This window comes from Panthera uncia, assembly GCF_023721935.1.
Source record: "Panthera uncia isolate 11264 chromosome E2 unlocalized genomic scaffold, Puncia_PCG_1.0 HiC_scaffold_19, whole genome shotgun sequence".
Taxonomy (NCBI): Eukaryota; Metazoa; Chordata; class Mammalia; order Carnivora; family Felidae; genus Panthera; species Panthera uncia.
In genome coordinates, this window is record NW_026057588.1 from 6,359,166 (window position 1) to 6,382,651 (window position 23,486).

The 23,486-nt window shown below is 52.0% G+C and overlaps 4 protein-coding genes across 4 annotated transcripts in view; all 4 read left to right on the plus strand.

Annotated features, from left to right (window-relative positions):
- On the plus strand, positions 1–7,589 carry SIGLEC6 (sialic acid binding Ig like lectin 6). Its single transcript, XM_049621521.1, is given in 10 exon segments — positions 1–108; positions 189–362; positions 365–544; positions 713–991; positions 1,189–1,236; positions 1,647–1,904; positions 1,999–2,271; positions 2,989–3,085; positions 3,424–3,502; positions 6,969–7,589. Coding segments are annotated over 10 exon segments (1,599 nt in total). The 5' UTR covers positions 1–77; the 3' UTR covers positions 7,149–7,589.
- Positions 7,590–9,689: 2,100 nt separating this feature from the next.
- LOC125915535 (sialic acid-binding Ig-like lectin 8) lies at positions 9,690–12,041 on the plus strand. The gene is made up of 3 exons (XM_049621466.1): positions 9,690–10,604; positions 10,788–11,066; positions 11,292–12,041. Exons 1-3 carry the CDS (start codon positions 10,163–10,165, stop codon positions 11,570–11,572), a joined length of 1,002 nt encoding a protein of 333 aa, XP_049477423.1. The 5' UTR covers positions 9,690–10,162; the 3' UTR covers positions 11,573–12,041.
- A 4,869-nt stretch (positions 12,042–16,910) lies between these two features.
- The window catches only part of SIGLEC10 (sialic acid binding Ig like lectin 10), a 28,168-nt gene continuing 21,592 nt past the window's right edge, over positions 16,911–23,486 (plus strand). The window contains exons 1-2 of the mRNA XM_049621370.1: positions 16,911–17,744; positions 17,809–17,916. Coding sequence (XP_049477327.1) covers positions 17,708–17,744; positions 17,809–17,916 — 145 coding nt within the window. The 5' untranslated portion in view covers positions 16,911–17,707. The remainder of the gene's footprint in view (positions 17,745–17,808; positions 17,917–23,486) is intronic.
- On the plus strand, positions 18,893–22,392 carry LOC125915568 (sialic acid-binding Ig-like lectin 14). Its single transcript, XM_049621511.1, has 4 exons — positions 18,893–19,866; positions 20,025–20,282; positions 20,378–20,513; positions 20,642–22,392. Exons 1-4 carry the CDS (start codon positions 19,773–19,775, stop codon positions 20,682–20,684), a joined length of 531 nt encoding a protein of 176 aa, XP_049477468.1. The 5' UTR covers positions 18,893–19,772; the 3' UTR covers positions 20,685–22,392.

Genomic DNA, 23,486 nt, shown 5'->3' on the forward strand with positions numbered 1-23,486 from the left:
TCCTCCCACAGCCCACGGATTCCTTTCTCTGTCAGAGGGGCCACAGAAGGCAAACTGTCCCAGGGCATGACAGAGGGATGCCGCTGTGGCTGCTGCTGCTGTGTGGAGGTGAGTGAACTGAGGGGAGAGGGAACCCCATTTGGGGGAGGCATCGAAGCTCCGAGCTGAGTCTTTTCCTCTCTCTCCAGGGCCCCTGCTTCGGGTTCTGGGCTACCAGCTGGAGCTACAGGAGTCCGTGACTGTCCAGGAGGGCTTGTGTGTCCACGTGCGCTGCAAATTTTTTTTGCCCTGGTTTAGCTTTGGATTCATCCCCATATCTTGGTTCCAGAAAGGGGCAAATGTTTACTACGATCCTCCAGTGGCCACAAACCAGACAGGAAGCTGCATGAGAGGACCCAGGGCCGGTTCTTCCTCCTTGGGGACCCCCAGACCAAGGACTGCTCCCTGTACATCACAGATGTCAACATGGGGGACAGTGGGACTTACTTCTTACGTGTCGAAACACACTCATATCTATATAATATGCTTTCTCTGAATGTGACAGGTATGGGAGGGGCCCAGGGAAAGACCCCAGGGTGTGGGGCATCAGAGATGGAAAAATGAAGGTTCTGTGCCTTTTGGGGGTGGTGTGGAGTGGAGACGGGCATGACAAGACACTGGGGCGGGCTGACAAAACACCGAGGGGCCCCAACATTGTGTCTGTCCTCACCAGCTCTGACCCACACACCTCACATCCTTACCCCGGGGACCCTGGAGTCCGGCCGCCCCGGGAACCTGAACTGCTCTGTGCCCTGGGCCTGCGAGCGGGGAATGCCCCCCATCTTCTCCTGGACGTCAGCCGCCTTCACCTCTCTGGGTCCCAGGACGCGCCTCTCCTCAGTGCTCACCCTCACCCCACGGCCCCAGGACCACGGCACCAACCTCACCTGTCAAGTGCAATTCCCTGCAATTGGTGTGATGGTGGAAAGGACCATCCAGCTCAATGTCACCTGTGAGTGGAGGGCCAGGAGCACCCAGGTGCCTGAGGGGTGGGGCCAGGGCAGAGCTAGGCTGTGGTTTAACAGTGGGGTCTTGGTAGCTAAGCGGGAAGGGAATCCCCTTATCTGTGGCCCCGGGTCCTGGGGGAATGGCCCACCACCCACTCCTCCGTCGCCATGAATGCCGAGGCAGCCTCATCCTTCTGTCCAGATGCTCCACAGAACACGGCCATCAGGATCTTCCAAGGAAACAGAATAGGTAGGAAAGAACCTCTTTTCTCCGGGGCTGAGGTGAAACCCGGGCTCTGCCAGGACAGCCCTACTTGGCTCTCAAGCTTCTGCTGGCCAGGAACAGGCCTGAGACACATACAAGAAGCCGGACACTGAGTTCAGACAAAGGGAGCGGTGGGCCGGCCAGAGGCCTGCACAAACTTGGACTCCCTGAAGTTAATGTTTGTGCACCATATGTATCCCCTGTCTCAGCCCTCGGGCCTCCATCTGCTGGACGGTGGGGGCAGCTCCCGGGCAAACCATCCCGGTCTCGACTGCAGGCCTGCTGCCTGGACTCTGCCAGTCCCCTCCTCAGAGCGAGTGTGGACATCACAAGAGGAGAGAGTCACCGGCCTCACCCAACTCCTCTCTCCCTCTCTGCATCTCTCTCCCCCAAAGCCCTAGAGACTCTGCAAAACACCTCGAACCTTCTCATCCGGGAGGGCCAGGACCTGCGGCTGCTCTGTGCTGCTGCCGGCAACCCCCCCGCCGAGCTGAGCTGGTTCCGGGGGTCCCCTGCCCTGAATGCCACCCCCATGTACAGGACCCACATCCTGGAGCTGCCTCAAGTCGGGGCTGCGGAGGAAGGAGTCCTCACCTGCCGAGCTCAGAACTCGCTGGGCTCCCAGCACGTCTCCCTGCTTCTCTCTGTGGTCTGTGAGTGTGGGGACCCCCAGGGTGGGGGGTGCGAGACGCCCGGAGCCTGGGGAGCAGAGGCGTCGCTGACCCTGCCCCTCCCCCCCCCCTGCAGGCCCCCCGCGGCTGCTCGGCCCCTCCTGCTCCTGGGAGGGCGAGGGGCTGGGCTGCACCTGCTCCGCCCGTGCCCTGCGCTGGCGGCTGGGGGAGGGGCTGCTGGAGGGGAACCACAGCGACGCCTCCTGGACCGTCACCTCCAGCTCCGAGGGGCCCTGGGCCAACAGTTCCCTGAGCCTCAGGGGGCCGCTGGGCTCTGACCTCAGACTCGGCTGCGAGGCCCGGAATGAGCACGGGGCCCAGAGCACCGCCGTCCTGGTGCTGCGGCCAGGTCTGGGGGCTGTGGGGAGGTGGGGTGGGTGGGGGGTGTTACCTGGAGGACTAGGAGCTTGGTCCTTGCACTACATCCCTTGCTAGGGAAGCTGTGACAAAGTCCCTCAAACTGGGCAGTTCAAACAATGGAGATTTACTGTCTCCCAGTTCTGGATAGAATCAAGGTGTCCACAGATCAGTTCCTTCTGAGACTGTGAGAACCTGTTCCAGCCTCCCCCTGGCTTCTGGTGTTTGCTGGCAATCTTTGATGCTCCTCAGCTTGTGCAAGCATCACCCCTTCTCCGCCTTCACGTTTCCCTGGCACCCTCTTGGGTGCGCGTCTGTGTCCCCATTTTATGAGGACACTAGTCATATTGGGTTAGGACCCACCCTAGCGATCCCATTTTAACTTGATTACCTTTGTAAAGACCCTGTTGCAAGGAAAGTCACATTGTGAGGGTGGAGGGATGTACCAGAGGGCTGGGACTTCAGCATAGGAATTTGGCAGGGGACAAAATTCAGCCCCCAAGAGCTTCAGAGAGATGGGGCTGGGGCAGGGAGGCACCTAGGGCCCCAAATGGAGCAGTTGTAGGCTTAAGATCTTTAGTCCTGAGGCTAGGGGAAGGGGCCGGTCCAGCGTGCACAGGGCAATGGAATGCCATGTGATGGGTGGCGGGGGGACACAGGATGTCATGTATTGGAACTGGAGCTTACACAGAACTCAAATGTTCTGCAGATAAGCCAGAACCCAGGGCCAGTGGCGTCCTGGGAGCCGTCGGGGGAGCGGGCATCATGACCCTGCTATTTTCTCTCTGCCTTTGTCTCATCTTCAGGTGAGAGTGGGCTCCAGGGATGGAGGGAGAGGCCTGGAGTGGAAAGGGCATGAGGTCATGGAATCTTACAGAGCCCGAGCTAGAGGAACTTGGGCTGGTTGGAACTCCAAGAGCCAGGGAAGGAGGCTGCGTGGTGGAGTGAAGCATCCCGTAGCCAATTGGGCCAAACCTGGGTTCTCTTCCCAGCCCCTGGTCCGGCTCTTGGATTAGGGGAAGCACTTGGAGACTGGACCCACACCCACCTGCCTCCTTCTGTGCTCTTCGTGGGATGCAGGGGATGGTCTGCCCGCTGCATGCCCCAAATAACCAGACTGAAAGTCCCGGGGCTGTTCCCTTAGAGTGAAGACCCTCAGGAAGAGAGCAGCCCAGCCAGTGCAAATCATGGATTTGAACCCAGCCGGTGACTCAGGCTCTGGGGTGAGTGACAGACCACGAGCTCCTATCCAGCCTATGCCTTTTGGAAGCCACCCTCAGCGAATAATCGAGCATTTCCCTTTTTAACATCCAACACTTGCTCCAGTTCCAGTTTTAAATTATTGACTCAACTGCTCTAATCCTTGTGCTTCTGATAGAGTGGGGATATAATCCGGTTGCTCGTTGGGGGGTATTTATGCCTCCTATGTCAGAGTATTGCATTCCCCTGGAATATTAGCCTTTTTCTTGTGGCATTGGTTACCCAGAAGCGTAAGGGCCCAAGCTTAGCGTGGGTGAGACCCACTGAGTAGGGAAGTGGTGACTCGAGCCCTAGGGTAGAGACTGGGGCACCCCGAAGTCACATTTTGCGCATCACTCCCATTTTGCATCCTTCAAATCTACCACTGTCGATGGTAGATAAATATCAACCTCATTTATTATATGCACTTTACGTATAATAAAACGCACCCATTTGAATGTGAATTTTGACAAACGTGTTTGCCCTGTAACCATGTTCTCGATCAAGATGTGGAACATTTCCAGGGCACCTGAGAGGCTCAGGTGGTTAAGCGTCTGACTCTTGGTTTGGCTCAGGGCATGATCTCACAGTTCATGGGTTCGAGCCCCATGGGTTCGAGCCCCGTGCTATCAGCTGCTTGGGATTCTCTCTCTCTTTTTCTGCCCCTCCCCTGCTCTCTCTCTAGCTCTCAAAATAAATAAATAAACTAAAAAGAAATAAGCCATTAAAAAAAAAGATGTAGAACATTTCCATCGTGTCCCTAAATTCCTTTGTTCCCCTGCCCGGTCAGTTCAACCTTTCCAGAAATCACTGATTTTTATCACTGTGGATTACTTTTGTCCCTTCTGGGACTTTATATAAAAGGAATCATGCAGGGGCACCTGGGTGGCTCAGTCAATCATGTGTCCGACTTCGGCTCAGGTCATGATCTTGCAGTTTGTGAGTTCTAGCCCCGTGTCAGGCTCTGTGCTAAGAGCTTGGAACCTGGAGCCTGGTTCGGATTCTGTGTCTTCCTCTCTCTGCCCCTCCCCTGCTCATGCTCCCTCTCTGTCTCTCAATAGTGAATAAACATTAAAAAAAAAAACCCTGAAAACAAAAAAAGGAATCATGCAATATTTACTAATTTATCTGGTTTCTATCACTTCATGAAAAGACACAAAAATCCTAAACATGTATTCCTTCCATAACAGAGCACCATTCATCAAAATAAGTATACTTGAAAACTGACAGAACAGCAAGGAGAAATAGACATACTGGCAATCGTAGCTGATGATTTCAAACTCTTCTCTCCGTAACTGGTAGAACAAGTACACACAAAATCTTTTTTTAAAGTTTATTTATTTACTTCAAAAGGGAGGGAGAGCACAAGCAGGGGAGGGGCAGAGAGAGAGAGAGAGAGGGAGAGAGAGAATCCCAAGCAAGCTCCATGCTGTCAGCACAGAGCCCAACATGGGGCTCGATCCCATGAACTGTGAGATCCTGACCTGAGCCGAAACCAAGAGTTGGACGCTTAACTGACTGAGCCACCCAGGTGCGCCGCCCCCCCCCCATATCATTTTAAAAGTTTAGTTTACGTAATTCCCTGTCTTGTTTCTCCTTGGTGGATCTTGGGGAACAGAACCCTTAACATGAGCTAAATCCCCATCTTGTCGTGAATCACGACATAGATCTTCCATTTCTTTACCTTCAAATTCTCAATTTTTTTCCTTTAAGCGAACGTCTCTTGTAGTCAGTACAGTATAGTGGTTCAAAGCATGGACTCGAGCTGGACTCCTGCATTCAAATCCCATCTTTCCCTACGGACAAACTGGGTGACCTTGGGCAAGTGGCAGACACCTCCGTTTATTTTTGGTGACATGGGAATGTTAAGAGTATAGAGGGTAGTTACAAGAAGTGTCTAGAACAGTAGCTGGCACGGAGTAAGCACAGCATTCATTACTACAGTCAGAGTCGTTACCTCCTCTAGCAAATAAGTCCTAAGAGCGGTTTGTTTTATAGCTATTGTTTTATTCCCTCTTGTGTCCCCAGAGACCAGAGAAATGCCCAACAGTTTCCTCTTAATCCGAGAATTACTTCTCGTTTTGCCTCTCTCAGCGCCTGTGTGAGGGCTTCTTTTTTTTTTTTTTCTTAAGCTTATTTATTTATTTTTGAGAGAGAAAGAGAGCTAGAGTTTGCAAGTGGGGGAAGAGCATAGAGAGAGGGAGAGAGTGAATCCCAAGCAGCCTCTGTGCTGTCAGCGAGGAGCCAGATGCAAGGCTCGAACTCACAAACTTCGAGATCATGACCTGAGCCGAAACCAAGAGCTGGACGCCCAACCGACTGAGTAACCCAGGCGCCCCTGTGAGAACTTGTTTCTTGCTGCTGTCGCCTGAGGGTGTCACGGGCAGGGAGCAGGTGTGGGCGAGGGTGTCTGGTTGCCATCTTGACTGCGGGAACTGACCTCTGCTCCACCTTCTAGAGCTTGTCCAGAAACGGGATATGTCATCCATGGCCTTGCTTCATATTTCTAAATGTCTCCTAACCCAGATGTAGAACTTGGAATGTATTTGTTTTCTATTTGTTTAGTAATTGCCTCTCCTAGGAAACCATAAGCTGTGTGGTACCAGGATCTGTTATCTGCTTTCTTTGTCACCCCACGCACTGCACCTCACACACTGGCTGGACAAAGGACGGTACTATCATTGGAAAGAATTGGTTTTGAGTCTTGGCTCAATGGTGCCTTTATTTTATTTTATTTTATTTTATTTTACTTTATTTTGAGAGAGTGATCAGGGGAAGGGCAGAGAGAGAGAGGGAGGGAAAGAATCTTAAGCAGGCTCTGTGCTGAGCACAAAGCCTGCTGACACTGGGTTCCATCTCAAGACCCTGAGATCATGACCTGAGCCCAAATCAAGATCCGATGCTTAACTGACTGAGCCACCCAGGAGCCCCAGTGGTGCATTTATATAGATAGGTGTCTTTAGGACAATGTATGTATATAATCTCTCTTAGCCTTGGTTTTACTATTTGTGTGATGAATGTGATAATAATATCTTCTCCCAGCCTTTAAAAAAAAAAAAAGTAGGGACACCTGGGTGGCCCAGTTGGTTAAGCACCTGACTTTGACTTTGGTTCAGGTTGTGGTCTCACAGGTCATGGGTTCAAGCCCCTCACTGAGCTCTCTGCTGTTGGTGTGGAGCCCACTGTTCCCTTCTGTCTCTGCCCCTCCCCTGCTCTCATTCCCTCAAAACTAAATACATTAAAAAAAAAAAACAAAAAAATTTTAAAAACGTAATGCAGTTAAGATAAACACCGACTAAGGGCTGGCCAACCTTAATTATTAAACATTCAAAAATAAATGAATGGGTGAATGATAAAAGTTCCATCAGGGCCCTTCCCCTTCTGGCCCTTGGCTGCTTTCTCCCAGACCCTGCTGACTGGCTCCAAATTCCTCCTCTTCCTTCCACTCAGGCGCATCGGCACCGGGTCTGGACAGACATCCCTGCAGACCCCCCAGCTCCTGCTGGGACTAGCCCCATTTCAGGAGAAGAACAGGAACTCCACTATGCTTTCCTCCGATTTCCCAAGCTGAAGCCTCAGGAACAGGAAGGCATCAACACCGAGTACTCAGAGATCAAGACATACAAGTGAGGAATTGTTTGTCTCATAGTTCTGGAGCCTGGAAGTCTGAGATCACGTGTCAGCAGAGGTCTCTCTCCTTGGCTTGTAGATGGCCGTCTTCTCCCTGTGAACTTACCTGGTCTTCCCTCTGTGTGTCTGTGTCTCAATTTCTTCTTCTTTTTATTTTTTTAAACATTTTTTAACGTGTTTTTTCTTTTTGAGAGAGAGAGTGCAAGCAGGGGAGAGGCAGAGAGAGAGAGAGAGAGAGAGAGAGAGAGAGAGAGAGAGAGAAGGACAGAGGATTCGGATTCGAAGCAGGTTCTGCTGATAGCACAGAGCCCAGTGCAGGGCTCCAACTCACGAACCATGAGATCATGACCGGAGCTGAAGTCAGAGGCTCAACCAACTGAGCCACCCAGGTGCCCCTCAATTTCTTCTTCTGAAAAAAAAATTTTTTTAACGTTTATTTATTTTTGGGAGAGACAGAGACAGAGTGTGAACAGGGGAGGGGCAGAGAGAGGGAGACGTGGAATCTGAAACAGGCTCCAGGCTCCGAGCCATCAGCACAGAGCCTGATGCAGGGCTCGAACTCACAAGCCATGAGATCATGACCTGAGCCGAAGTCGGACGCTTAACCGACTGAGCCACCCAGGAGCCCCAATTTCTTCTTCTTATAAGGACGCCACATATACTGGATTAGGGCCCACCCTAGCGACCTCATTTTATCTGAAATTGTTCCTTTAAAGACCCTACTCCTGTAGTCACCTTGAGAGTCCTGGTCGTATCCCTTCTGCCAATTCCTTCTAGTTTCCTAATGTCCTGGTGTCTTGTCCAGCTTCCCACTGGACAGTAAGTAGTGTGTCCTGGCCAGTCAAATTCCCGCCCTATCTCTTCTCAGAAGAGAATGGACTTCTCCCTATGTGTTTGGAGAATGCAAAGCAACATAAGTTAATGAAAGACTGCCTCCCCATGTTTAGATATTGGAGTGATGAGGCGGGTAAGGCGCCCCTGAAATGTAAGGATTCAGGGGCGCCTGGGTGGCTCAGTCAGTTAAGCGTCCAACTCTTATTTCGGTTCAGGTCATGATCTCACAGTTTCATCAGTTCGAGCCCCATGTCGGGCTCTGCACTGGAGTCTGCTTGGGATTCTTTCTCTCTCTCTCTCTCTCTCTCTCTCTGCCCCTCTCCCCTGCTTGTGCATCCCCTCTCTCTCAAATAAAATAAAAATTAATTAAAAAAAATAAAATGTAGGGGCGCCTGGGTGGCTCAGTCGGTTGAGCGTCCGACTTCAGCTCAGGTCATGATCTCACAGTCTGTGAGTTCAAGTCCCGCATCAGGTTCTGTGCTGACAGCTCGGAGCCTGGAGCCTGCTTTGGATTCTCTGTCTCCCTCTCTCTCTGCCCCTCCCCTGCTCACAGTCTATCTCTCTCTGTCTCTCAAAAATGAATAAATGTTAAAAAAATTATAAAAATAAATAAAAATAAAATAAAATAAAATAAAATAAAATAAAATAAAATAAAATAAAACGTAGGGGTACCTAGATGGCCCAGTTGGTTAAGCTTCCAACATTGACTTAGGTTGTGATCTCACGGTTCATGAATTCAAGCCCCGTATCAGGCTCTGTGCTGGCAGGGCAGAGCCCGCTTGGGATTCACTCTCCCTCTCTCCCTGCCCCGCCCTGCATGGTATCTCTCTCTCTCTTCCTCTCAAAATAAATAAGTAAGCTTAAAAAATAAAATGGAAAGATTCAGAAAGGTTGAAATGACAAGATGTCTAAAGAGATACCATGCACCATGCAAGCACAAAACAAAAGAAAGCTGGTGTTGGTGTCCTAAAATCAGATGAATGAGTCTTTGAGGCAAAAGGCATCAAGAATGGGCACTTAGTAGGGCGCCTGCGTGGCTCAGTCAGTTTAGCGTCCTACTTGTGCTCAGGTCATGATCTCAAGGTTCGTGAGTTCCAGCCTGCTTCAGATCCTCTGCCCCCCTCTCTCTCTGCCCCTCCCCCTCTCGTGCGGGCACCCTCTCTCTCAAAAATAAATAAACATTCAGGGCGCCTGGGTGGCTCAGTCGGTTGAGCGTCCGACTTCAGCTCAGGTCATGATCTCACGGTCCGTGAGTTCGAGCCCCGCGTTGGGCTCTGTGCTGACGGCTCAGAGCCTGGAGCCTGTTTCAGATTCTGTGTCTCCCTCTCTCTGACCCTCCCCCGTTCATGCTCTGTCTCTCTCTGTCTCAAAAATAAATAAACATTAAAATAAATAAATAAATAAATAAACATTAAAAACAATGGGCACTTCATAAAGATCAAAGGCTTAATTCACACACACCCCAAATATACAAGTGTAATATGTAGGCATCTACAAATGGAATTTTGAAACACACAAAGCACAAATAATCACAGAATTACAGTTACTTGTCACAGAGAGCTCCAGGTGCTGGACACTTACTGTTTTACAGTGACTCTTGAGGCAGTGCCCGGGGCTAGTGTGTGACCTCGTAAGTAGGGAAGGGATGCCCACCACGTGGATTCCGAGGGAGGGAGGACAGTGGGCCTCCTCACACCCCCTTCTAGCCTCCCCCATCTCCCAGGTCCTGATACCGCCCCCCCTCCCCCACCGCCCCACCGGCAGCACTGACTTCTACAGACATGTACGGCCTGTGATTCAGGTGGTCTGGCCCAAAGGAAGGAACCCTTTTTCACTTTGCAAAAAAATGACCCCAGAAGGGGAGGGGCATTGGCAGGAAGGCAGGAGATGGGGCTCGAGCCCTGCACAGGGTGTGAATTTGGGCGAGGCTCTCACCCTCTCTGGCCTCTAGGCCCAGGGTCCCCAGCAGTGGAGATGCGGTGGTGGATGGCTGATTCCCAAGGGCTGTCCCGGCCCTGACAGCTTCTGCGTGCGAGGTTCCTTCTCTGACGAAGGCCACTGTTCTGACATCACTGTCACCTTCCTGTCGGGGCCTCCTCTCAGTCTTGCAGCTCTTAGCTTCTAAGAGACAGACCCGGAGAAACAGGCTCCCCGGGGACCCGGCACCTCCAAGCCCAGACATGCTTCTGCTGCTGTTGGCCCTGCTCTGGGGGAGAGAGGGGGCCGAGGGCCAGAGGGGGGCCGGGAGGGGGCCACAGGGGGATTACTGGCTGCAAGTGCAGGACGCAAAGGGGCAGGAGGGCCTGTGTGTGCGAGTGTCCTGCAGATGCTTCTATCCCCGGGAAGGCTGGTCTGAGTCTACCCCAGCTCTCGGCTACTGGTTCCGGAAAGGGGCCGGTGTACAACAGGATGTTCTAGTGGCCACAAACAACCCAGATGGAAAAGTGCGGCAGGAGTCCCAGGGCCGATTCCGCCTCCTTGGAAACCCCCAGGACTACGACTGCTCCCTGGACATCAGAGATGTACAGAGAGGGGACTCGGGGACATATGTCTTCAGGGTGGAGAGAGGGCCTTCTGTGAGATATACTTACACACGTGACCAGCTCTCCGTGCGTGTGACAGGTAAGGAGCAGATTGTGGGAGAAGCCACAGGGGAAGGTTGGGGGTCTCAGGACAACCCTGGAGGGGTTGGGGGTAATGCATGTTGGGACTCAGAGGCAGGGGCTGGACCAAAGCTTGAGGCTTCTCTCAAGGCTGCACCTTGGACCCTCCTCCTGATCCCCGTGTCTCCCCATCTCCCCCCAGCCCTGACCCAGACACCTGACATCCTTATCTCGGGGACCCTGGAGTCTGGACGCCCCAGTAACCTGACCTGCTCTATGCCCTGGGCCTGTGAGTGGGGCATGCCCCCCATCTTCTCCTGGACGTCAGCGGCCCTCGCTTCCCTGGGCCCCAAGACCCACCTCTCCTCTGTGCTCACCCTCACCCCACGGCTGCAGAACCACGGCACTGAGCTCACCTGTCAGGTGACCTTGCCTGGGACCGGAGTGACCACAATGAGGACCATTCACCTCAACGTGTCCTGTGAGAACTGGGCCAGGGCCACCTGGATCCCTGATGGGGTCCTGAGGGCAGTTGGCTGGGGGGTCAGGGCCTGGGACATTGGGTGTCAGGTCCTGGCATGTGGGCTGGGAGGGGGTCAGGAGGATCTCCACCCTCTTCCCATTTATGCAGCTCCCATGGGGACTGAGGGCCAATGTCCACCAGCCCTCTCCATTGCCGCCTATCTGCCATGTCTTTCTGTCCCAGATTCTCCGTGGAACTTGACCGTCGCTGTCTTCCAAGAAAACGGCACAGGTAGGATAGGGGCTCCTCCTAGGGTGCAGGGAGCAAGGGCAGGGCCGGGTCCCTCTTGTGGGTCCCCCAGGGGCCCTCCCCCTCCCCGGCCCCCATGGCCCTGTGAGCAGCTGTCCCCTCCCCCCTGTTATCAGGAGAGCAAGAACAGGGCGACACTCGCCCGGCAGAACTGCCCCTTATCATGCACCTCCGGACACCCTCACCTTTTATTTTCCTACCAACCATTTATCTGAGTACTTTTGAACAGCTAATCTATTCACACGGACACGTATTCAAAACGCACAGCAAAGTCGGCCTCAGATGTCCAGTTCCCTCCCGGAAAGTGTCTCGTGTGCAGAGAATGCTCTGAGCCTCAGTGTGTTTGCTAAGGATCTAAGGGACCCTTTGCCGTCAGTAACACAGACTGTCCTCCTTCTGCTCTGTGACTGCGCAGTATTCCTTCACGTGGGCGGGTTCTGCTTCTGCGTGCGCCTTCCACTAACGGAACATCATGGCGTTCGTTTTATTGTATTAACGGAAACGCTGCAATCGGTAATCTCGTACTCGTACCCACTTTCTCAGGTGTGTGTCTATGCCTTTGGGATAAATTCCTGAAAGGTAAGTAGCTGGGTCACGTGTTCAATTTTTTTCCTATTGAGGCATAACAACTTGACATATAACAACTTATTAGTTTCAGGTGTGTAACGGCACGATTGGATATTTGTATATGTTGCAAAATGATCGCCTTGGTAAAACTGGGAACATCATCGTACATAGTTACAATTTTTTTTTCTTGTTTTGAGGGCTTCAAGATCTATTCTCTCGGCAACTTTCTAATATGCAACGCGGTATTGTTAACTATAATCACCTTGTGCATTACATCCCCAGGATTTATTTATTTTATAACTGGAAGTTTTTACCTTTATAAAAAACCTTTAATGTTTATTTTATGTTATTTTTAAAAAAACGTTTAATGGTTATTTATTTTTGAGAGAAAAAGAGAGACAGAATGCAAGTAGTGGAGGGGCCGAGAGAGAGGGAGACACAGAATCCGAAGCAGGCTCCGGGCTCTGAGCTGTCAGCACAGAGCCTGATGCAGGGCTCAAACTCACCAGCTGTGAGATCATGACCTGAGCCGAAGTCAGACGCTTAACTGACTGAGCCACCCAGGCACCCCAGTTTGTACCTTTTTAAAATGTTTATTTATTTATTGGGGGGGGGGGAGGGAGGGGCAGACAGAGAGGGAGAGGGAGAGAATCCCAAGCAGGCTCCAAGCTGTCAGCTCAGAGCCAGATGTGGGGCTCGAACACACAAACTTCGAGATCATGACCTGAACCCAAGTCAGTGGCTTAACCAACTGAGCCGCCCAGGTGCCACCCCCCCACCACCACTTTGAGTTTTTAAAAATAAACTGTCTGCCTTTCCCCCTGTGGTGTCCTCTCTGAAGGCCCTCCTCTATCCTACACTCCTTAGCGCCGATTCGGTAGGTCCTCTTAGATTTTCTTTGGACATGTTCTGTCCTTGGTTGTCTTTGCACTCTCTGTTCCTCCTTCTTGCCGTGCCCTTCCCAGCCCTGTCATCATTTTGCCGCCCCTGCTTGCCTCTCACACTTGACTTCAGAAGCTGCCTCCTCCAGGAGGCCCTCCTGGATCTGCCAGTCTCATTTACATTGCCAGCTCCAAGGCTGCCCAGCCCAGTGTCCCCACCACCTCAACATGAGTCAGGTGGTGTTGGGATCTCCTGTTCCCGGGTCCTTGTTCCCCACCAGACCATGAGTTTCTAAGAGTAAGACCCCTTGGGGTACCTGGGTGGCTCAGTCGGTTAAGTGTCCGACTTCGGCTGGGGTTATGATCTCACGGTTCGTGAGTTCAAGCCTCGCTTCGGGCTCAGTGCTGACAGCGCAGAGCCTGGAGCCTGCTTCAGGTTCTGTGTCTCCCTCTCTCTAGCTGCCCCTCCCCCCACCTCGTGCTCTGTCTCTCTCTGTCTCTCAAAACTAAATAAATGTAAAAAAAAAAAATGTAAGACTAAGTCCCCTTGGAGATGACTTGTTAAGTCAGTAAACAAGTGTCAAGTGGAAATCCGAAGAAAGGACAGAGTTTGCTGGGTCAGTGTGGGTCCTGATGGAAGGACGCGGCATTTAGGGCAGGAATGACCACGTGCACGGGTGTCCTGAAGGCCCAGGACCCTCTGCCTGTGCTTCCTGGGACCTGAATCCGGCCAGACAGAGTCCATCCGGGCAGAGATAAAGCTATGTCAGATATAAAGTGCAGAGAAAGAAGGGGCCTGAGCAGCCTCTGGGCTTATGCTCAGTGCCTCTCCCTGGATCCCTCTCCCAAAGGGAGACGCCCAGAGTCTCGATCTCCATCCATGTCTGTGTGTCTGAGTCTGCCCCTCTCTGCTGGTGTCCACCTGTATCAATTTCTTTGTCTCTCTGACCCTCAGTCTCTTTTTCTCCGCCACCACAGCCCTTGGAGAATGGCTCATCTCTTTCAGTCCTGGAGGACCAGTCCCTGCGCCTGGTCTGTGTCAACAGCAAACCCCCCCAGTCAGGCTGAGCTGGGCCCCGGGGAGCTGACCCTGTGCTCCTCGAAGCCCTGGAACCCTGGGGTGCTGGAGCTGCCTCGGGCACAGGAGAGAGATGAAGGGGAATACACCTGCTGAGCTCGGAGTGCGGTGGGCTCCCAGCACGCCTCCCTGAGCCTCTCTCTGCAGGGTGAGTGTCCAGGGGCTGCACAGTGGACCCTAACCCCTCAATGCCATTTGGCTCACTGGTCCCCGAGCAGGCAGCCCCAGAGCCCGCTGTCCAGCTGCTGGAAGGCCAGGGCACGGGGTAGCGTGCGGCTCAGGCACATGGGGTGCCACAGCGGTGACGCAGGGGGGCCTGGGGGACCGATGTCCAGAGACCAGCCGGGAGCAGAGGACACGGTGTAGCAGTCAAGCTCATGAATCCACGAATCCATCCTCCTTCGCCTCATCGTCCTCGTGTGAGCACTGCCCCAGGGGGAGGGGAGGCCTGAGGAGGGTGGGGATTGTGGCCGAGTCCCAGAACCAGCGCAGGAGGGACTGAACAGGTCAGAGGGCAGGGCAGGGGGGAGGCTGACCAGGTGTGAGGATTCCACAGTGTCCAGGACGGGACGGGCTGCGCCTGCTGTGCTCATAGCCGTCTACGGGGCCAGACCTGCACTCTCCCACCTCGTCTGCCCTCCAGCCCCTTAACTGGGAACCGGAGTGAATCAGTTGGCCCTGCATTCCCAAGACCAGACCGAAAGGCCCCGGTGTCTTCTCTCAGACTGAGATTCCTCAGGAAGGAGAAGCCAGGCCTGCAGGGGGCGTGGAGGAGGCCAACACCACGCCCAGTTAATCCCTCAGGTGAGTGATGTGGGCAGCTCACCACCCAACATCCCACCATCACCTCCTCCAGGATGGCCCCGGGATTGCTTCACTCAGCACAGTGGCGGTTGAGCTGCCACGTTCCTCTTGAACCTTCATCTCCGCTGAGATTCCCTCACATGGCTGGCACGGCCTCATCTCTAAGGTCAGAACCGGGGTGTGGTTCTCCACCATGACCTCCCTCTGTTCTGCCTGGTCCACTACATCACCTGGTCTTGTCCATCCTTCCTCTAAGCTCATCCTAGCTCCCGTCTCCTCCCCATCCTGACCCTGCTTGTTCCTGCGGCCTCCTCTTTTCCCCGGGCCTCTAACGCACCTGTCTCTTGCCTCCCCCTCCGTCCTCAACACATTGAGTCTCGGGACACCATTATCATCCACTTTCTCCACAGTATGAAGACCTAGGATTCCTCTCCACAGTCCAAACTGAGGGGCAAACAGGCTAGATTTGAAGACCTGATGTGGTCTCTTTCCCACTGAACTCTCCACCCAGGTCCCTTTCTCTCCCTGCATCTTACAACGTCTCCACACCCAGCCGGGTTAGGGTTTTCCTGACTCTGAGGCTTTGCCTATGCTGTTCCTTCTCCTGAAATGCCGTTCCCTCCCCATTCCTGCCTCTCCAAGTCCTAATTACCTTCAGGATCAGTCTTAAATGCCACTCACCTGTGTGTGTATGTGTGCATATGTGTGGTTGTATGGTTTTGAGTGGAAGAGTGATAGCCAGTCATTTACTCATAGACTTATTTTTAAAAAATATTTGTTTCTTTTAAGTTTATTTACTTATTTATTTTGAGAGAGAGAGGGAGAGAGCACAAGCAGGGGAGGGCAGAGAGAAGGAAAGACAGAATCCCAAGCAGGCTCCACGCCATCAGCGCAAAACCCGATGCGGGGCTCGAACTCACCAACTGTGAGATCACGACCCAAGCCAAGATCAAGAGTTGGAGGCTTAACCAAGGAGCCCCACTCATAGACTCGTCCGGCAAGTATCATTGAACACCTGCTATGTGCCAGCATTTTCATGGGTGCCAGGGTACAACCATGAACACAACTTCAAAATCTCTGTCATCCAAAGGACTTGAGTTGGGGCGCCTGGGGGGCTCAGTCGGTCGAGCATCCGACTCCAGCTCAGGTCATGCTCTTGCTCGTCCCCAGTTCAAGCCCCACCTGGGGCTCTGTGCTGACAGCTCAGAGCCTGGAGCCTGTTTCTGATTTTGTGTCTCCCCCTCTTTCTCTGCCCCTCATCCACTCACACTCTGTCTCTGTCTCTCAAAAATAAATACACATTAAAAAAATTTTCAAAGGACTTGAATAGACACTTCGGCAAAGAAGATACACAAACCCCCAAGGAGCACATGAAAAAAATAATCAACATCATTAGTCACTAGCGAGATGCAAGTCTAAACCACATCTGTTAGGACAGATGTTCTACTTAAAAGAAGAAAGTAGGAAACCAGTGTTGGCAAAGATGTGGACACATGGGAACCCATGCACATGGCTTGCAGGAATGAAAAATGGTGCAGCCTTGTGGAAAACTCTTTGGACTTTCCTTCAAGAGTTAAACACGGGGGCACCGGGGTGGGCTCATTCAGTCAGTCGAGTGTCTGACTCTTGATTTTGGCTCAGGTTATGATCTCACCCTTGTGGGATTGAGCTCTGCATCAGACTCCATGCTGACAATGCAGAGCCTGTCTGGGATTCTTTCTCTCTCTCTCTCTCTCTCTCTCTCTCTCTCTCTCTCTCTCTCCTCCTCTATCTGCCCCTCCCCCTCCCCTGTGTGTGTTGTGTGTGTGTGTGTGTGTGTGTGTGTGTAATTAGTATTAGAATTACCATATGGTCCAGTGGCCCCACCTCTGGGTGCATATGCAGGATCGAGAGCAGGGGCCAAGAGATATTTACACACCCATGTTCGTAGCACTATTATTCACGATAGCCAGGTAAAAAGCAGCCCAAGTGTCCCTCAACAGCTGAACAGATAAACGAAATGTGTTCTAACCCATCATGGAATATTATTCAGCCTTAAAAAGGGCAGAAATTCTGACACATGCCGCCACACGGATGAACCCTGAGGACGTTATGGCCGATTGAAATGATTCCATTTATATGAGGTCTCTAAAGTAGTCAAATTCCTGGAGACAGGAAGTACAACAGTGGTTTCCGGGGCTGGGGGGAAGGGGAAATGGGGGGTGGTTCCTTAACGGGAACCGCTTTAAGTTCTGCAACCTGAAAAGAGTTGTTCCTGTTTACCGCAAGTCCAAAATAATCCTGCACTTGGATTTTTAGAAAATAACCAGTAGGCCACCAGGACACATAGCAAAGTCACAGATGCCTGCAGCTCTGCACCCCACGGGGACAGCACCGTCGTCTAGGGAGGAAGTGGTACCATGGGTGGGGACCCTGTCACCGGATTGACCTGGTCAGACTCATCTGTCGTGTTTCCAGCTCCCCCAACACAGATGTTCACTAAGCATTTGGGGAATGGATGAATGAATGAGTGGTTCCTGCCTTCACTTCACCCAGCATCCCTTCTTTCCTTCTACCCCGGATGTTCACAGACCTCAAGAGTCCTCCACCTTGCAGGACCGACCACTCGAGGGTCTGGATGAGGCTCTGGCCCTCCAGGTGTAGACAGCAGTTGACTAGCTCCCTGGTGTAGACAACACTGCTCAGACAACACCTCAGATGGGAAGATCTTAGGAGACTCACCATGTCCCATGCCTCACATGCTCTCAGAGGTCCTGGTCCAGGCCCCGTTGGTGGAGGGAAGAGTGGAGACGGGGGGCAGGACACAGCGTTCTTCTCCTGGTCTCTCCTCCCTGGGTCTCCAGGAGAGAGTGCGGGGGGTCACCAGCACCTTGCAGGTGGGAGGTGAGCTCCGCAGCGGCAGTTCCCCTTTTGCGAAATCGTGAGGCCTGGTGCTCCTCCCCAGCTTCCCGTGGGCCCCCCTCAGCCTCCCTCTGCCTTCCCTTCTTCACCCACAGGAAGCCCAGACATCTGTCTCTAAGATGTTGTTGCCTCTGCTGCTGCCCCTGTTGTGGGCAGGTGAGTGGGCGGAGGGGAGAGGGCCAGGCGGGCGGGGCCGCTACTGACACTCAATTCCCTGCAGGGTCCCGGGCTCAGGAGAGGAGATACTGGCTGCAGGTTCTGGAGTCACTGGTGGTGCAGGAGGGTCTGTGCGTCTCCGTGCCCTGCAATTTCCTCTATCCCCTGAATAGTTGGAATGACTCTTACCCTGTGTATGGCTACTGGTTCCGGGAAGGGGCCAATGTAGCACAGGATGCTCCAGTGGCCACAAACAACCCAGGTCGAAAAGTGCAGAAGGAGACCCAGGGTCGATTCCGCCTCCTCGGAAACCCCCGGGACTACGACTGCTCCCTGGACATCAGAGACGCACGGAGAAGGGACTCGGGGACATACTTCTTTAGGGTGGAGAGAGGGCCGTCTGTGAGATATAATTTCCTAAAGAACCGGCTCTCTGTGCGTGTGACAGGTAAGGAGTGGGGTCAAGGAGAGGACATGCATGGGTCCTGAGGGCCCCAGGGCAGGCCCGGGAGGGGACCCCCTGATTTCAATCCTGGCTGGGAGGAAACGGCTGGCCTGGTGTAGAGGCTGCTTCTGGGGGCACACGCAGGGCCTGCGTCTCTGTCTCTCTTTCTCCCTCAGCTCTCACACGGACACCTGACATCGACATCCAGGGGCCCCTAGAATCTGGCCAGCCCAAGAAGATTACCTGTAGCGTGCCCTGGGCCTGTAAGAAGGGGACGCCGCCGACCTTCTCCTGGATCGGGGATGCCCTCACTTCCCTGGGCCACAGGACACACTTCTCAGTGCTCACCCTCACCCCAGGGCCCCAGGACCACGGCACCGACCTCACCTGTCGAGTGAGATTCCCCGGAGCTAACGTTAGCACAGAGAGGACCATCCAGCTCAACGTGTCCTGTGAGTGCCAGGCCAGGACGCCAGGGTCCCTGAGGACAGTGGGTGCTGGGGGTGGGGGAGGCAGGGCTTGGGCGGGATACTTAGGGAGTATTCTTGGAAGCACAGGTTCAAATGGAGAGAATACCCGGGCCCCCCCCGCCCCCGCTCGTGACCACCTCACAATACTGCAGGTGACCAATTATTTGTTCCTGTTCCAGATGCTCCGCAGAACCTGATCATCCGCATCTTCAGGGGAAATAGCACAGGTGGGAGAGACCTGGGGCACAACTGATGTCTCAGAGGTCAGATAAGGGAATGTTGTAAGGGTCTGATGGAATGAAACCCCATGGCTCCTTATCCCCTCCCTGGTCCCGCCCCCTGGCCGGACTCTCTAGAATCACTGTGAGTCCTATTCCACCGTTTGCTGTCACCATGGCTGCCTCCTCTCCCCTGACCTCTCTCCCCTCATTGCCGTCATTCCCTTTTCCTGATTCTCCGCTTCTCCTGTGACCATGACATTACACTGTCCCACAAGGCACCTTAAATACAGCTTCCTGTTGCCAGGCTCCGGGCCTCTGGCTGCTTCCTGCGTGACCCCGTGGGTAAGCCCGTCCCCTGGTGCTTCCAGTCCTACGTCTGCCCTGAAGACCCTCACAGATCTCTGTCCCGTCCCGATTGTCCTGAGTGCACTCCCCTGCCACTGGTGGGAGGGCCTTCCTCCTGAACAACCTGAGTCAATATCCTGGAAGTCACTTTAGACATTTCTGTGCCTCGCCCAACACTCCCCATGACTCAGTGCGTTTTGCAAACTGGACTTCCTGAAAATGTCACAGTGGCTGTCTTCCTCCACCCCCACAGCAGCAGCCCCGCCTCGGGCCTCTGTCTCTCTTACCTGGACACAGTGAGACCACCTGCACCCTGGTCCAGCCTTCTCTGTTCAGTCTCTGTCCCCTCCCCGTCCTGCCCGCTGCAGTTGTGCCCAAATGCGTCTCTACATGCCCCAGATCGGACCCTGTTCCTCCCCTGCTCAAAACCCTCCCACGGCTCCCCGTGGCCCTCAGAGGAAAGGCTGAGAGCATCACCTGTGTGTGAGCCTCCGAATCTTCCCTGCAAGTGGTCAGACCTACCTGTGTCCACACCCCTCTCGGCATCATGCACCAAGTCCACGTCCTGGGATGTTCTCTGCCAGGTCTAGACATGGCCAACTCTTGCTCAGCGGTCCATCTGCCTGTCCTGGGATCACCGGGTACCTGTCCCTACCTCCCCGATAGCTCTTCACTCTTACTTGCCTTAGCTTGGAACACTTGTCTATGAGACACTATATTCCACCCCCCGTGTCTGTGGAAGGACAGAGGGAGAGAAGGGGCTCTCAGTCCTGCCCTTCTGACTCTCTCTGTCCCCTAGTCCCAGAGGCCCTGGGCAATGCCACCTCTCTGCGAGTTGAGGAGGGCCAGTCCCTACGCCTGGTCTGTGACACTGACAGCCACTTCCCCGCCAGGCTGAGCTGGTCCCGGGGAAGCCTGACCCTGAGCCCCTCCCAGCCTTCAGATCCCGGGGTCCTAGTGCTGCCCCGGCTGGTCTTGGGGGATGGAGGAGAATTCACCTGCCGAGCTCAGCACCCGTGGGGCTCCAACCACGTCTCCCTGAACCTAATTGTGCAGGGTGAGTGCACGCAGGACACCTGCATTCCGAGGTGGGGCTGTGGACAGGACCAAGGTGTGGACTTAAGGAAACTCACTCCCATCCTCTTGCCCCAGGAATCTCCTGTTCCTGCCCCCTGATATCTGGGGAGCCGTGGAACACCTGGCCTCTTGTCCTCACCCTGCTCAGAGGGGCCCTCATGGGGGTTGGCTTCCTTCTCACCTATGGCCTCACCTGGATCTACTACACCAGGTGAGAAGCCCTTTCTCAAGACGTCCCAGATTTGGGTGACCCCTTGGGTGACGTCACATTCCTTGTCCTCTCCAGAGCAAACCCTCCATGGAACTAGTCTCTCATTTCGGAACTGTGTTTTCCACCAGGTTCAGAGGCTCCAAAGAGCATAAGGCTGCAGGTTGTAAGTGAGCCCCCTTCCTCACCGTGATGCCGATGCCTGACGGCTGAAGAACCATCCAACTATTACATCCCAAGACTCACCCTGGCACAGCTCTTGTGGAGCAAGGCGGTGCTGGATGGCGTGGCCCTGCCTCTTCTCCAGAACTAAAGTCTCTTCACCTCTGCTCCCCGAGAAGCTTCCTGGTGGTTCTGCACCAATGGCGGGAGAGGGCAAGTGAGGGGATGGATAAATCTTTGTTATTATTAATTTGAATTATGTAGCCCCTCTGTAACATTTTGCTTCTACCTTAATGTGGTTGGGATAAGCCCATAATTCAACCCCATACTATATTGTTATAAATCTCATAATATTATTATTTTTAAAACAGCGAATGTTAAAGAGATCTTTTTTCTCTCTTTTTTGATGTTTCCTTTCTTTTTTTCTTCCTTCTTTTTGAATCCAAATTAGTTAACATATAGCATAATAATAATTTCAGGAATAGAATTTAGCGATTCATCGCCTACATAGAACACTCAGTGCTCATCCCAACAGGTGCCCTCCTTAATATCCCTTGCCCATTTAACCCCCACCCCCACCCAATACCTCACCAGCAACCCTCAGATTGTTCTCTGTATTTAAGAGTCTCCTAAGATTTGTCTCCCTTTCTGCTTTTGTCTTATTTTTGCTTCCCTTCCCTTATGTTCATCTGTTTTGTCTCTTAAAGTCCTCCTGTGAGTGAAGTCATAGGATATTTGTCTTTGTATGACTGACTAATTTTGCTTAGCATAATACCCTCCAGTTCCATCCACGTAGTTACAAATGGCAAGATTTCATTCCTTTTGATTGCCGAGTAATACTCCATTGTGTATATATATACCACATCTTCTTTATCCATTCATCCATCGATGGACATTTGGGCTCTTTCCATACTTCGGCTATAGTTGATAGTGCTGCTATTAACATTGGGGTGTACGTGCCCCTTCGAAACAGCACACCTGTATCCTTTGGATAAATACCTAGTAGTGCAATTGCTGGGTCATAGGGTAGTTCTATATTTTTAATTTTTTGAGAAACCTCCATACTGTTTTCCAGAGCGGCTGCACCAGTTTGCATTCTCCACAGCGGTGCAAGAGGGTTCCTCTTTCTCCGCATCCTCGCCAACATCTGTTGTTTCCTGAGTTGTTATAAAGAGATCTCTTTTATTAGAAAAAGAAACCATTTCATGTTTATCCACATATTAACCACTCGATTGCTCTTAATTTCTTTGTATACATTAAGATTTCTCTACAGCGTCACTTTCCTTGTGCCTGAAATATTTTCTTATATTTCTTGTGGCATAGGTATGCTGGTGATGAATTCTCTCAGCTCTTTTTTGTCTAAAAGCTTCTGTTTACATTAGCTTGGAAAGATATTTTTTATTGGGTAAAGAATTTTAGGATAACATTGTCTTCCCTTTCAGTTCTTCAAATTCTTTTGGTTTTCATAGTTTCTTGTGAGAATTCTATAATTCTTATCTTTCTTTGTTTGTAGTTTGTCTTTTTCTCTGGCTGGTTTTAATATTTTCTCTTTTTCCCTGGGTTTAAATCATTTGGTTAATATATGCCTTCGGGTGTGTGTGTGTGTGTGTGTGTGTGTGTGAAGGAAGAGACAGGAAGATGGGGGGAGTGGTAGAGGGGAAAACAAAGAGAGAGAAAATATTATCCTGTTTGGAATTTGTTGAGTACCTTGGATCCGTGGATTTATAACACTGATCAAACTTGTAAAAATTGAAGCCAATATTTATTTCAATTCTTTTTTTCTATTCTTATTCTCTCATATCCTCTGGGTCTGTCCTTTTACATATGGTTATGTGGCCTGATAATATCTCTTAGGGCCCTGAACATCTGTTTGACATTTTCCAGCCTTTTTTCCTCTATATTCTGCTGTTTGAACAGGATCTACTGATACATCTCCAAGTTCACCGATCATTCTACAATGTTGAATCTGCTGTTGAACTTATTCAGTGGAACTCTCATCTCAGATAATATATTTTCTTCTTTCTTTATTTTTTTATTTTCTTCTTTAAAAGTTGCATTTCCTTTGGGGCGCCTGGGTGACTCAGTCGGTTAGGCATCTGACTCTTGATCTCAGCTCAGGTCTTGATCTCACGGTTCGGTTCGTGAATTCAAGCCCTGCATTGGGCTCTGCACTCATGGTGCAGACCCTGCTTGGGATTCTGTCTCTCCTTCAGTCTGCCCCTCCCCATTTGTTCTCTCTCACTTTCTCAAAATAAGTAAATGAACTTAAAAAATTTTTTTTAAGTTACATTTCCTTTCTTTTTAATCTTACACTTCTTCTCCATATAATGGTGACGTTTTCCTTTACATCCTGGAGTATATATGGCACATACTTATAATCAGTTTTTTAATGTCTTTGTCTCCTAGATCTGCCTCCTGTGTCATGTCTGACCCTGATCCCATTGGATGAATTTTTCTGTTGAGTGTCACGTGTTCATAATTCTTTGTATGTCTGGTAGGTTTTCACTGAGTGCTGGACAGTGTCAGTTTTATGTGGCTGACTGCATGCTTTTGTTGTATTTCTTTAAAAACATTGGTCTTTTTTTTTTTTTAAAGGCAGTTAGGGGGGCGCCTGGGTGGCTCAGATGGTTAAGCAACCGACTGCAGCTCAGGTCATGATCTTGCAGTTTGTGAGTTCGAGCCCCGTGTCGGGCTCTGTGCTGACAGCTCAGAGCCTGGAGCCTGCTTCAGATTCTGTGTCTCCTCCTCTCTCTGCCCCTCCCCTGCTCATATTCTGTCTCTCTCGATGATAATATCTGCCTCTCGATAATAAAT

What these genes read in the sequence shown, in the direction of transcription:
- LOC125915535 (XM_049621466.1), top strand. Translation starts at nt 10,163, where the DNA reads ATGCTTCTGCTGCTGTTGGCCCTGCTCTGGGGGAGAGAGGGGGCCGAG. An exon ending in GCTCTCCGTGCGTGTGACAG is followed by an intron (nt 10,605 to 10,787) that starts GTAAGGAGCAGA and finishes ATCTCCCCCCAG; the next exon opens with CCCTGACCCAGACACCTGAC. An exon ending in CATTCACCTCAACGTGTCCT is followed by an intron (nt 11,067 to 11,291) that starts GTGAGAACTGGG and finishes TTTCTGTCCCAG; the next exon opens with ATTCTCCGTGGAACTTGACC.
- LOC125915568 (XM_049621511.1), top strand. Translation starts at nt 19,773, where the DNA reads ATGCACCAAGTCCACGTCCTGGGATGTTCTCTGCCAGGTCTAGACATG. An exon ending in GCCTGTCCTGGGATCACCGG is followed by an intron (nt 19,867 to 20,024) that starts GTACCTGTCCCT and finishes TCTGTCCCCTAG; the next exon opens with TCCCAGAGGCCCTGGGCAAT. An exon ending in CCTGAACCTAATTGTGCAGG is followed by an intron (nt 20,283 to 20,377) that starts GTGAGTGCACGC and finishes CTCTTGCCCCAG; the next exon opens with GAATCTCCTGTTCCTGCCCC.